Source organism: Musca autumnalis, unplaced genomic scaffold, assembly GCF_047663935.1.
Source record: "Musca autumnalis isolate F117 unplaced genomic scaffold, ASM4766393v1 scaffold_2, whole genome shotgun sequence".
In the NCBI taxonomy this organism is placed as follows: domain Eukaryota; kingdom Metazoa; phylum Arthropoda; class Insecta; order Diptera; family Muscidae; genus Musca; species Musca autumnalis.
The window spans coordinates 240,357,189-240,371,691 of NW_027411755.1; the positions used below are offsets into that span (position 1 = coordinate 240,357,189).

The window sequence follows — 14,503 nt, forward strand, 5'->3', positions numbered from 1 at the left end:
CCCAGGTTCACCACCGTATTTTAAAAGCTCAGCCGCCATATTGTCCGGGCCAGGGGATTTTGAACTTTTTGGTTTCGATACAAATTCAATAAGCAATGATCTATTTGGATTTAAGAAACTTGAAGAAAAAATTTCTTTTAAGGAGCAAATCGAGATTCAATCAGTTTTACCAATTCCTTAAAAATACAAATTACGACGGAAGGTATAATTTTTCTTCACCTTTTTGCTACGATCTCGAGTAATATCCTTGTTAAAAAAGATGGAATGAACTCAAAAATGAAATTTAATTTCACTTAGGGGTCTTATATACATTTGATGACAACAGTATTATAAAAGGCAATCATAATCGCCAGTTGTCTTCTCTAGAATGATAACCTCAATCGTGATGATTTTCTATAGAAACGAGTATGACTCCGGTATGATGTTTTTCTTTTTTTGTTATAATGAGTTCATAACCTCGCCTTAACCATGCTACCGCATTTAACAGCATTTCCTAAATAATTTTTCCCCTTACCACCACCCAACTACCTTCGCACCTTCGCAGTATCCCGAAACAAACATATTTACAAAATGTCCACTCATGGGGAAGGAAAAATTTATGCATCATCAAAAATTATAAATTCAATTTTTGTGGCCGTTAACGTATTTTCGCCCTCAATGTGTAGCCTTAGCAACTCAACTGGACACGCTAGTTTATACATAAGTAGAGGTGGATAGATGAATGGATGGATGGATTAAAAACTAACACAGCTTATGTATGAATCTAACATCATGCCTTCCCCTCCTAGACCAAATTCTCCCCAAATATCTGTATGTGGAGCATGTTGGAAAAGAAAAACAAACTTTAAAATACCAGGAATGTGGACACCGACGCTTTTAAGCAGCCCAAAGGCAAAGCTTATACCATGGATAGGTAACAATAGTAGCCAGTTACCAAAGATGAAAATTCCAAGCCAAAATGGTTGTTTTTATCAAAACCAAAACATCAAAAATGGAAACTTAAACATGTGGACTGTGGCATAATTTCGGTGCATAAATCTCTGGTTAAAAGTTTGAACAGGGAGGGATCCTAATTTTATACACATTGTTAAATAGGCTATTTGCATATTAGCATTTTCCTTTTTTCTCTGAGCTATGCAAGTATGCTGTAGCTTATTAACCATACATTTTGCGCTTCGTTAATCCCAGTTGTGGCGACAGCTGTCATTCGATTACTTTTGTGTGGATGTGTGGCAAATTTAAAGCTAGAGAGGGAAGGAGACAAAGGAAACTGCCTGTCAAAACATAACATTAAAGTTGCTCCAAACTGACAAACAATGCTAATTACTGTAACCATTGCCTGATAGGAAGGGAGGAGGTCAAAATATGACCCAAACGTGAGCAAAGTATATTTTAGTTGCAGTAGTTTTTAGGCTAGGCAAGCAATTCGCTATAATGATATCGTCGTCATAACGCAAAGTAGATACATATGAGGGAATGTTTTGTTTTCAGTGCCTGGTCATGGTCAAAGAATCATACACAAAGTGTTGATTAAAATCCATTGAAGTGTAACAACATTGTGACTTAAATTCGTTGCAAATTTTGCTTCAAAGATTAAAGTGAAGGACATTTAAGGGACTTTAATAAGATAGGCTTTAAGACTTGAGGAAGATTTCAATGTTTCCTCGAATCGATGTTACCATTGAAAGGACACAGTGAAGATCTGTTATAGAATAGATAACCGCGGTAGAGATCTTTTTGAATAAAATGCCAGCTAAGAGGTCTTCTATAGAATAAACTGGAATTAATATTCTTCTAAAAGTATAGTTATCTCTGGTACACCATATATCAAAATGTCTAAGGATATTTGCACATCCTTTGATAAACAATCAAAAATAATAGTCCATATTTACATTTGGCAATTTTCCTTGCGGCAATTGCCAGTTTGAAGGAGAAAGAGGTGAGGCATATGGTAACCCTTTGCCTCTCAATACCCTCTTTCACCGACAAACTGACAATTGCCGCAAGGAAAACTGCCTAATGTAAATATGGACATGTTTTTGGTAAATTTAATAATAGGAACGGTAATGGATTAGGGTTAGGCAAGTCGACTTTAGATTAATCGATTAGTCGACTTTTTGGTTTGAAAAGTCTAAAAATCGAAGTCGGCCTTTCATGGTCGACTTTCAATTTTCTTACCCAAAATTTTTTATATGACAAATATTGTAATAACACCCTCTATTGACAGCGATATGTATCAAAAAAGCTATAAAATCGATCAAAAATCGATTTTAGTCGACTTTGATGATAATCGAAAGATCGAAAAGTCAAAGTTTTTTTAAATGTGAAAATCGAATGATCGAAAAGTCGACTTTTCCGTTGAAGGTAAAAATCCCTATAATTGATATTTCCCAAAAAAACAAACTTTGACCAATCCTATGAATTTACAATTTCACTAAGATTATTCTATTCTAAAGAAGACATCTACGATGGTTCTCTATACTATAGAAGACCTCTTCGATGGCCTTTTCTCCTATGGAAGAACTCTATGACAAACGTCTATTCTACGAAAGACCTCTACGATTTTCTTTTATTCTATGGAAGACATTTACGATGGTTGTCTGTTCTACGGAAGATCTCTACGGTGGTCGTCTATTCTGTGGAAGACCTCCCGATGTGCTTCTATTTTAAAGAAGACCTCTACGATGGCCTTATATTCTATTGAAGAGCTCTACGATGACCTTCTATTCTATAGAAGACCGTTACAGCTGTTTCTATTCTATATAAGTCCTCTACCATGGTCTTTTGCTGTGCCGAAGGTTCCTACTATTCTATAGAAGTCTCTTACTATGGTTTTCCATTCACTGGAAGTTCCCTGTGGTAGCTTTCTATTCTATATAAGACTCCTATGGAGGTCTTTCATTCTACAAAGAACATCTCTCGCCTCTCTACACTTCCCTTCTACTTTATTGAAGACACCTACGTTGGTTTTCTATTCTATAGAAGTCTCTTACTATGGTCTTCCATTCACTACAAGTCTCCTGTGGTAGCTTTCCATTCTATAGAAGACCCCTATGGAGGTGTTTCATTCTACAAAGAACATCTCTCGCCTCTCTACAGACTTCCCTTTGAGCAAGCGAAATTTCTTCATTAATCTCAAATTTTCATTAAAAATGTCAGCCGCTCTTCATTTAATCCATGGCTCATTACACAAGTTTTGCCATCAATCCTTTCGCTTTGCTTCCTTGAATCTCTTTTGAAAAATTCTCCTTTGAAAGAATAACAAGAAGCAAGTAACCAGTCAGCCAACAAAAAACAACCATTCATCCATCCATTTAAATAATTAGCAAAAGCTAATGTTTTTTAGGATAATTAATGCACAAAGCCACTACAACTAAAGCCCTGCTGAACACACACAGTCAAGCACTCACACCCTCACATCAAAGTACTTACACATACTACCCGTATTATAACATCCAACTAAGTACCCTGACATAGTAGGTATTACACCGTTGCTTAATATGGCCTAAGGACCTATCAACGTTCGCTCAGACACCTGCTTAAAAGATACACAATGGCACAAGTGGCACATAAAGTTCTACTACACATCCAACCATCCTTGTCAGAATACATGACATGTTACCCCCAGAAGAGCAAAACATCCACCAACACCCACTAAAAGTTTGCAACCAATGGATTTTGTACATAAAAGAACACCAAACACACCAACTTTATACATAAAATTACACCTTGGAAGAGGAGTAGTGAGAAATATTTACCCACCATGATGCTGCTGAACTATGTATGAGTGTCAATGTTGAGCAAAGTAAAGCTTGACTGGTTTAAATCTCACAATCTCCCCTTCGAAATGCAATTCGTCTATATTTCAAACATTGGAATTCGTGACAGCAACTATGTGTCCTCTTCTTTTTTCCTCTTTCTTTTTTCTTAGTGGAGTAATGGTTGACTTGATGTTGTTGTGAGGACGAAATGTGTGCCTGGACGCTTGGCTGCATGTCGGCATGCATGAATTGTCACAATTATTACACTGTTAAAATGTCACAATGGAAATGTTTATTAAAAAATAAATCTTTGAGATGAAGAGATGGGAGAGGCAAATGAGATAACGCAAAAAGAGACAACAACCAACAGCAACTTTAACCTCTACTGTCTGTCCCTATCAAAGGTTGCCATTGGTTACCTTGGCAATGTGACTTGTCAATTTATTCGAATTTTTGTCTCGTGAATTAGAGTGTCATTAGAGTGAATTTGGAATTTCTTTGAAATTTAAATTGAATTTAAAATTTTTTATATGGATGAAAAGTTTTGGAATTTTTAATGAAGAAGGGATACAGTTCTCAGATGATATTGGGGATAAATGTCATGGGCAAAAAGGGGTTGACAAGTTCATTAAGGACTAGTATTCTTTATTTTGGGAATGAATCTAGTTCAATTGAACTGCTATTCGATCTTTTTATTTCAGTAAAAAATGAGCGGAAGAACGTTTGAAAAATTACCACCTAAGCTTTTTGAAGCTCCAGATAATACAAAGTAGTCAAAACAATATTCCAGAGAAAATTTTGCGACAGAAGACGTTCGGAGGATCACCGTTCTATAGAAGATACTTAAAATGGTCCCTACGTTAATATTTTATTCTAAAGAAGATTACATTATATAGAGAAGCTCCCTAAGGTGATCTTCTATAAAGGACCGTTTTCTATTTTATTGGCAGGTGATATTTTATTCTACAGAAAGATATTATGGTGGTCTTCGATTTAAAAAACAAAAACCCTACGGTATTCATTTATTCTAAAGGGGATCTCTATACTGGCCTTTTATTCTGGAGAAGACCACTATGTTGCTTTTCTATTCTACAAAAGTCCTCCACAATGGTCTGCTAATCTTATATAAGGTCTCTAAAATTGTGTTCTACTCTATAGAAGACCTCTACAATGGTGTTCTATTCTATAGAAGACCTCTGCGATGGTCTTATATTCTATAGAAGACCTCCACAATGGTCTTTTATTCTACAGAAGATCTTTACAATTGTATTCTTCTCTATAAAAGACCTCTACTATGGTCACATATTTTATAGAAGACCTCCACAATGGTCTTATATTTTATAGAAGACAACCACGATAGTCTTCTATTCTATAGAAGATCTCTACAATTGTTTTTGACTCTATTGTAGACCTTCACTATTATCTTATATTTTATGGAAGACCTCCACGATGCTTTTATTCTACAGAAGATCTCTAAAATTTTAATCTACTCTATAGAAGACCTCTACGATGGTGTTCTATTTCATAGAATACCCCCACGACGACCTTATATTTTATGGAAGACCTCCACGATGGTCTTCTATTCTACAGAAGATCTTTACAATTACATTCTACTCTATTGAAGACCTCTACGATGGTGTTCTATTCTATAGAAGACCTCTACGATGGTCGTATATTCTATAGAAGACCTCCACAATGGTCTTCTATTCTACAAAAGATCTCTACAATTGTATTCTACTCTATAAAAGACCTCTACTATGGACTTATGTTTTATAGAAGACCTCCACAATGGTCTTATATTTTATAGAAAACATCCACGATGGTCTTCTATTCTACAGAAGATCTTTACAATTATATTCTAAACTACTGAAGACCTCTACGATGGTGTTCTATTCTAAATATTTTATAGAAGACTACACGATGGTCTTCTATTCTACAGAAGATCTCTACAATTTTAATCTACTCTATAGAAGACCTCTGCGATGGTATTCTATTCTATAGAAGATCTCTAAAATTATCTTATATTCTATAGAACAGAAGACCGATGGCGTTTTCCATAAAAGACATCTACAATGGCCTTCTACTATTTAAAATACATCTACGATGGTGTTCTATTCTACAAAAGACCTCTACGGTGGTATTATATTCTATAAAAGACTTTTACGATTGTGTAGAAGACATCTACAATGGCCCCACGTTGTTCTTCTATTCTATAGAAGATCTCTAAGATTGTATTAAATTCTATAGAAGGCTTCTACTTCTTCTTTTTCTGTTATCCTTCACTCCCTGTGGAACATAGGACCTCCACCATTCTTTTGTATCGAACTCTGTTGTGCGATGCTTGATTGACGTCGTTCCATGAATAGTTTGCAGCTTGTAGTTCTGCGTCGATCGACCTTATCCAAGTTTTAGCCGGTGCATCAACACGCCGGCCTCTACCCTGGGGATTCCAACGAAGCGCTTGACGAGCAATGTTTTCGGCAGGTTTTCGTAGCGTGTGGCCTATCCAGCGCCATTTCCGTTGACAAACCTCAACAGGAGCTGCAATTTGATTGGTGCTGTTCAATAGTTCAGCATTTCGTATTCCGTTCGGCCACCAAATGTTTAAATTTTGCCGCTGACATTTGTTGTACAACTTTGTAGACGACCGTCTATTGAACTTGTACGTTTCCAGGTTTCGCATCAGTAAAAAAGGACAGATTTCACATTGGAATTACATATATATGCGAAGCTTGGTGTGTGTTGAGATTTGTCGAGATCTCCAAATAGGCTGCCGAAAGCAGCCTTTGCTTTATTTAATCGAGCCTTGATGTCTTCTTCAGCTCCACCCTTTATCGTTATTTGGCTACCAAGGTAATTGAATTTTTCCACCCATGCGATGTCATCATTGTCAATGCGGATGTGTGAATCCGAGTTCGGTCCATAGCCTCCCGGCATGGACTTAGTTTTTGAGATTTTGATTTCGAGCCCGACTGAACGCGTGGGATATTTAATTCTATAGAAGACATCCGCGATGGTCATAGTTCCTAGTTAAATTGAACTTGATCAATCCATGCCGATATTCAGCAAAAAAAAAATTACCGAAAGAACTTCTGAAAACAAGGAAGATAGAATGATGAAGGGATTTAAAAGGACATAAAGCGAAAAAGAAATAGATTATATATTTAGCAAGATTTTTTATTCGTCTGAGGACGCGACTTCATTGGAACACTTAAAGGTGGCTTTATGAAGAGAGGTCAGGGGATCCACAGTTGCTTTTTTGAAGGACTTAATGTGTGCTAAGTAGACATCGGATTTTATATATTTTTCAAAAATTAAAATGGGAAAATTCGTATATTCTAATGGCCTATTTCACTAAGACGATTTGAATTCAAATTCGTTCGAGCTACTACCAAACTTCTAGGGTTTTGAAAAATATGTCATTAATTTTTATTTTCAATCAAACAAAAATTCTACAATAACAGGAATTTGGTTGTAATACGAACGAATTTGTATTCGAATCGTCTTAGAGAAACCGTCCATTATTATTATTACGTTATTTTGAATGTATTTTCCACATTTTTAACTATTTTATTATATTCTATACAAATAGTACAAAATTATGTATAAAATCATCTAAAAATATTAAAATTTTTCTATTTGAAATTTTGAAAAATATGCAAAATCTGATGTCGAGCGATAAGACGGGCCATATGGAGTCTTGTTCAATGGGAAAAACAATCGTCGATTTTAAGAAGGTTTTCAAGGCGAACGAAAGTGAAAAAGAGAGCTACCTACAACCATTAGGTGGACCAAGGGGGACTTTTGGTTTTTTGGAAGATTATTTTAAAGAACTTTAAGCGGACAATGATTTTAATTAAGATGAAGATCTATTAAATCTAAGACTGGCAATGCTTCCATTATAGCTTAGAAAATGGTACATGTCCCTCTGCCCTAATCTCAAATTCATTTCTTCTCTTCTTTTCCCTCATAACAAAATTTGAAATTGTTGAATAGAATTGAAATAAAAAAAACAAACAACGAAAAAAGTAATACGTTTAAAAGAATTTTCATATTTCCAAAAGAAAAACAATTCAAAGATTCTTGCAAGATGAAAAGCAGATTCAAAGCCCAAAACCAAAGTAATGAATTGCTAAAAAAATAATAGTAATAAGACGAATAAGATATCAAAATAGATTCTTATGGAAATCTCAAGGGAAAAACGGACAACTGTGTTATTTTAACAAAATTTAGTCGATTTGCTAAATAAACATTTCCATTAAATCATGCTCTTCAACAAATGAATAAAAGGACGAATATTCAAGCATCCCTCATCTACGTACTGTCATATTTCCCCCAAACTATCAACATCAAATAGCTACTCTCTCTTTGGTGGAAGGTTCATTTGATTTCGAGTTTTGTATTTTCATTACAAATTTGTAATGGGAATTTATGCAATCTGCTGTTCTAGAGTAAAGTTCTCAATGCTTCTGCTATTGCTTATTCAATTGTAACATTTTATTGGCTGATTTTTCAATTTGTATGTGTATGTAGTCCATTATAAAGTTACAATGTTCTAGTCTTATTCGATTCAAATAATTGTATTTCGATTTTATTTTTGCCAATTTGCTTACACACTTCAAATGCTACAAAATGAACAACAAAGGTAAACTTTTGGGGGGAGAAAAGTTGTTGCCTTTAAAAAAAAATAATACAAATAATAAATAACAAGAACATCAATAGTAACAATGAAAATAATTGCTTTCAAAACAATTGGCTATAACAGCTAACAAACGTTGAGAGTTAATTTGGGGAAAACTATTGCCAAAATGTAAAATCAATTTGTGTGTAAATATTATTTATTGATGTAAATGGGAAAAACGGAGAAATGATATTGAAATCGGAAAGTCAAAGCAATTGAAAATTTGTAGTTTATTAGTGCAGCTAATATGAGCAGATTTGATGGGTTGGATATTTAAGGAATGTATTCTATGCCAGGGAACAAAATATGGAGCCGACGGTAATTCAATAATAGGTCACAAGGAGTTTAAAGAACTATTTCTAATCAGAATTCTGCAGTTGTACATTGCTCTCGTTTGTTAAATAATGATATTGGTGTTTAATCTGAACGAAAATTCCCCGTGAATTTGGTCTTTCCGCCGTTTCAACTTAAAGGAGAGAGTGACAAAAGTCCCGGGGAATTATCGTTCAGCATAATTCCTATTGTAATTTAATTTTGGGGATTTTTTTAAAAATTTAGCTATCAAATTTTAGGTACAAAAGAGTAGGATCATTTTTAAGATTTTTTTTGTAAAACTCTTGCGATCAAATTTTTAAATATGTGGTGTTGTATATTGTAAAGATTTTTGTAAAACTTTTACGATCAAATATCAGTAACAGGAACTCTTGATAGAAATGTCAAAATTAATTTTGGGGATTTTTGTAAAACTCTAGCGATCAAATTTGAAGTACAAACGAGTGGTACATATAATTTTTAAGATTTTTTGTAAAACTCTTGCGATCAAATTTTTACATATCTGAAGTTGTATTTTCTAAAGATTTTTGTAAAACTTTTACGATCAAATATCAGTAACAGGAACTCTTCATAGAAATGTCAATATCTTTGTAAAACTGGAACGATTAAATTTCAAACTCCAAAATATCACTAGCAGATTTGCACTCCTTCTGAAAAGAGAAAAAACCAAAACAAAACCCATTAATATATGTTCAAACCTTTTTTAACTTTTTCCAACAGTTGGTTGCAGGAATCCTTCTTAGGATTTTTCTTATTAAACTCTAGCGATCAAATTATAAATTTATAATAGGCGTTGTTGTGTTTTAAATAGATTTTTGTAAAACTTTTACGGTCAAAGTGCAGAAACAGGAACACAGGATTTTTTTGTAAAACTCAAACGATCAAATTTTAGTAACAGAACGTTTCCAAGAAATGCCAGAATTTTTTTAAAATGTATACAATGAAATTTCAACTTCCAAAACCCCACTAGCAGATTGGCATTCATTCTGAAAATATAAAAAATAAATAAAAAAACTATTAAGATATGTTCAAACCTTTTTTTGAAACCCTTTTCGAAAAATTGGTTACAGGAAACAGCAGCGTGTGATCAAGTTTTAAGTAAAATAGCTATAGTTGTGTTTAAAATAGATTTTTTTTAAGTTTTTAAGATCAAATTTTAGGATTTTACTATTTTTTATAAAACTGTAACGATCAAAATTTAGTAACAGGAACAGTTAAAAGAAATTTCAATCTTTTTGTAAAACTGAAACGATAAAATTTCAATCTCCAAAATCCCACAAGCAAATCGGTACTCCTACTGAAAATATAAGGAAATAAATTGGTCTGTTCCAGTACTGCAAGAATCTACTAATTTTTACTATTTTTTTCGATAACATAAAGGAAAAATTATTACCGTAGTAAAAAATTGTAGATTCTTGCAGGTTCTGGAACAGAGCAAATAAAAAACTATTAAGGTATGTTCAAACCTTTTTTTTAACTTTTTCCAAAATTTGGTGGATACTTTTAGGATTTTTTGTAAAACCAATTTTAAACAGGGGGTGAGCGCTTTAAATAGATTTTTGTAAAACTTTTACGATCAGATTTTAGTCACAGGAACGCTGGATTTTTTTGTAGAACTCAGACGATCAAATTTTAATAACAGGAACGCTTGGTAGAAATTTCAATATTTTTATAAAACGATCCAGAATCCCACTAACAAATTGGCAATCCTTCTGAAAATATTAAAAATATATACAAAAAATATTAAGATATGTTCAAGCTTTTTTTTTTTAATTTTTTCACCATATGGTTGCAGGAAAACTGGACACTTTTTAAGATATTTTGTAACACTCATGCGATCAAATTTAAAATAGGCGACGTGTGTAAAATAGATTTTTGTAAAAGTTTTACGATCAAATTTTAGCCATAGGACACTGGATTTTGATAAAACTCAAACGATCAAATTTTAGTAACAGGAAGGCTTGACAAAATCTCAATATTTTTGTAAAATTCATACGACGAAATTTCCACTTGCAGAAACCAAATAACAGCTTAATAATCCTTCTGAAAATATAAAACAAAATAAACACAAAATTAACAACAACAAAAAACTAATAAAAATCTTCTATTTTCTTATCTTTCCAGGTATGGTTTAAAAATCGTCGTGCCAAATGGCGTAAACAAAAGCGAGAAGAACAGGAACGTATGCGTAAACTACAAGAAGAACAATGTAATGGTGTCGTCCCTCCTGCCTCTGTCAATAGTAACCACAATGGCGTTGTCAATCTCAAATGTTCGCCGGAAGATTTTGTAACACAACTGCACATAAAACCCGATCCTAATTATAGTGATGGTGATGAATCAGATTTAGAAGTAGCTTAAATTTTTGGCAATTTCAAGGCAATTTATTTAGTGAAAGAATAACTATGTAAATATAGATAAAACATTTGAATTTGAATATCCTTTTTGTATAATTTTTCTTCTACGCAACCACTCACTCACTTTCCTAGATACTCATAATTGTAATGTAAAATGTATAAAGACCAACAAACGTTTCCTATTTATTTTTGTACATATTTTTTGTATGTTTGTTATTCATTTAAGAATTTTGTATAATTTTTGTTATTATTTTTTAATTTCTGTAGGCTAAGTTTTATGTTACATGAAAATCTTTTTTTAATAGACTCATAAACATATTGAAAATTTATCTCTAAAAAATAAGGTTGAGTCGATTAATAATAATTTATGTGTGAATTTTAAATGTAAGTTTAACAAGAAATATGAAAAAAATGAACTAATAAAAACATTACAAAAATTCAAAACTAAAGCTATGTTTTTCTTTAATATAACGGAAAATCAAGCTCAAAGGGCAAGTTATGTGGAGAAATAGGTAAATCGAAAAAAGGATGAAGGGATATCAAAACTTATATTTTGACTATTCTAATATTTTTACAAAAAATAATATTTGAACAATAACTTTGTTTTTCGATAACAACCAAACAAAAACATCCCTTAGAAAATAGATTAGAAATCGGAACGAAGATTCTTAAGATACTTCAGAAAATGTGCAGAGATTCTTAAGAAAGACTTATAGAAAATCGGTCCAATTTCTAGGAAAAAATTAGAGAAATCGCCAAATTTAAAAAAAAAATATTCAAAAAAATCGGAAATCGGAGCAATGGTAAAACATTGTTAGCTGGGGTCACATCTTGTTTCATATACATACATATATAATGCTAACAAAATACACGATATGTAATGAATGATCATAATGCATACTTAGTTTGAAACCTCACATGCAGAACAACTTCTGACAAATGTAGTTAAAATTTCTTCATGACCATATTGTGGTCATCGTTATCCACTCTCAAACTATGTCGATGTCGGCATATATGAGATTAAATCCCGTGGTTCGTTCTACGCGATATTCATCTTCGATGCCAATTTTTTCAAAGATATTTGGAAAGATTTTTTCTCTCCACAGTATTTCTACGTTCTTAGATCGAGTTCCTCACTACATCAATATAATAATAAGTCTATAGCAGAGTGAGGCAGAGAACATTTTTGGGTCTCTCTTGTGCTCTCAATGAGCGTAAATTTGTTGTTGTTCACAACGTGTTAGCATCTACACAGGCTGTGAGCGATAAGAAATTTACGCTCACTTAGAGTACATGGGCTCTCTTGTGAGTCACAATGCCTCCTCCTGGTCTATAGTATGGAACTCAATCTTAGAATTAGTCAAATGAAGATGTTTTCATCTTCGATCATGATTTACGTTTGAGAGAAATTTTACGATGTGCAAAGTTTGGACCAGACAGTCTCTCTCACCGATAGTTATAGTCCCCACCTGGCATTTTGGTTTGTCGCCATACGATTTTTTCGAACCATTATTTTTAGGAAACATGTAAACGGACCCTCAAGGAGTATTGGAGCAAGTTGAAGGTTGTGGCTGAATTTGAAACCTTTTCCACAGAAAGATGCTAAAGATGGCTAACGCGATCAAATTTTTTCCAAAATTATGTTTTGTCAAAAATCATATGGGTTTTCGGAACTTTCGGAAAATACGGACTTCCCCACATGATTATATATTGCCGTAATCAACTTTCCAAGACCTACCTGTGGACAAAATTCCAGTCCAGCCACTACATTCATCTTATGCCGGAGTATTGTATAACTATCCACAAACAGCATTTAAACTGCACTTAATCGAAAATTTTTAAGTTTTGCGGAGATTTACCCGAAGTTGTTATCCGATAATAGATGTGCGTTTGGAAGAAATGTTATCAAGTATACAGTTTTGGTTTAATCGGATACTCAATTCGTTAGTTATTGTGCTCATAAGTTTTTTTTAGGTTTCGGTTCAAACCCGTACAAAGTACAAAGTCGTGGGATTTTGTGCTCATCAATTGTTCACATTGTTCCGGCAGTGTTATTTTTTTGAAACTATGGACTTGCACCGAGGACAATCTACTGCAAATATTTCAAAACTATCCGAGACATGTACTTTAACTAAAGAGTTCATATTCGAACCTGATCCACGTCTGAAAGATATGCAAAGTTGGAATTAATTCGGTTACCTCCTTCAAGAGTTATTGTGGGTATCATTTAAGAGAAAAAGTTTGAACTTCAGTGGGGGGATGGAGGAGGTACCGTGCGTTCTAGCCAGCAAGAAAAACGGACTCTGTTAAATCGACTTTTTTGCAATGGATTTCATCCACACATACCTTGCTTCTATAGAGACGACTGGAACCGCAGTAACACCCCTCTGGACGGTCTGGCTTTTTACACAGATGGTTCCAAGATGGAGGAAGATACGGGGGCTGGCGTCTATTGTGAAAGGCTACGTCTTGAGTACGCTTACAGGTTAGATAGCAACTGTAGTGTTTTCCAGGCTGGAATCTTCCCGATTTGGAAGGCAGCGGAACTGACAAAAAGTCTGGATGCAGAAATCTTTGAACCGGTGACTATCTTTGTGGATACTCAAGCGGCTCTTAATACCATCAAATCCTGCAACATCAAGTACGATGTCGTCCTTAAGTGTAGAACAGCCTTGCGTACGCTAACTAACGGCTATCGACTATGCTGGTACTGTGTCCTGGTACTGCGACTATATGGGTAATTGAAGGAGCGGATGAATTATCTAGACGAGGATCGCAGTCTACAGATCTAGCAATCGATGACTCCCTCAAACCGCCCATTTGTCACTTTTTCCATGGAATTGAAAAGTTCTCTGACAAAAGAGCCAGTGAATTATGGCAAAATGAACCTAGGTGCATTGTGTCAAGATCCATTTGGCCGTGTCTGTCAGTCAAAAGAACTAATTCTCTGTTGAACCTGAGCAAAGCTGAAGTTAGAGTAACGCTGCTACATCAGGACATTTACCATAAAATGGGATGATGATGTTACTGACTATTGAAGACTCTGCGAGGATGAGGAGGAGATGGAGACGATCGAGCACCTAATGTGTCGATGCCCAGACCTGGCTCGTAGGCGGCATAGATTACTGGGTGTTCACTTTCCACCGTGTCTAACCTTCTATTCAACAGTGGAACCTGCTGTAATCTACAACATCATTAGAAATCTTAAGTGGCTGGGACAGCGCAACTCCATTTCTATGATTTTTGCTCGAATTCTCAGATAAGTCACCAGGTTCTACACACATCCAGATATTGTCCACTAAGGTTGTGATTTTTTGAGGTTGTAAACAAGTCATAATTCTAATGTTCACATTGAATTTGTTCATTTTAGC

At 34.3% G+C, this 14,503-nt stretch overlaps 1 protein-coding gene across 1 annotated transcript in view; it reads left to right on the forward strand.

The window, feature by feature from the left end:
• Gsc (goosecoid homeobox) overlaps positions 1-11,581 on the forward strand; it is a 46,109-nt gene extending 34,528 nt beyond the window's left edge. Inside the window, exon 3 of the mRNA XM_073971124.1 lies at positions 10,900-11,581. Coding sequence (XP_073827225.1) covers positions 10,900-11,136 — 237 coding nt within the window. The 3' untranslated portion in view covers positions 11,137-11,581. The remainder of the gene's footprint in view (positions 1-10,899) is intronic.
• Positions 11,582-14,503: the final 2,922 nt, after the last annotated feature.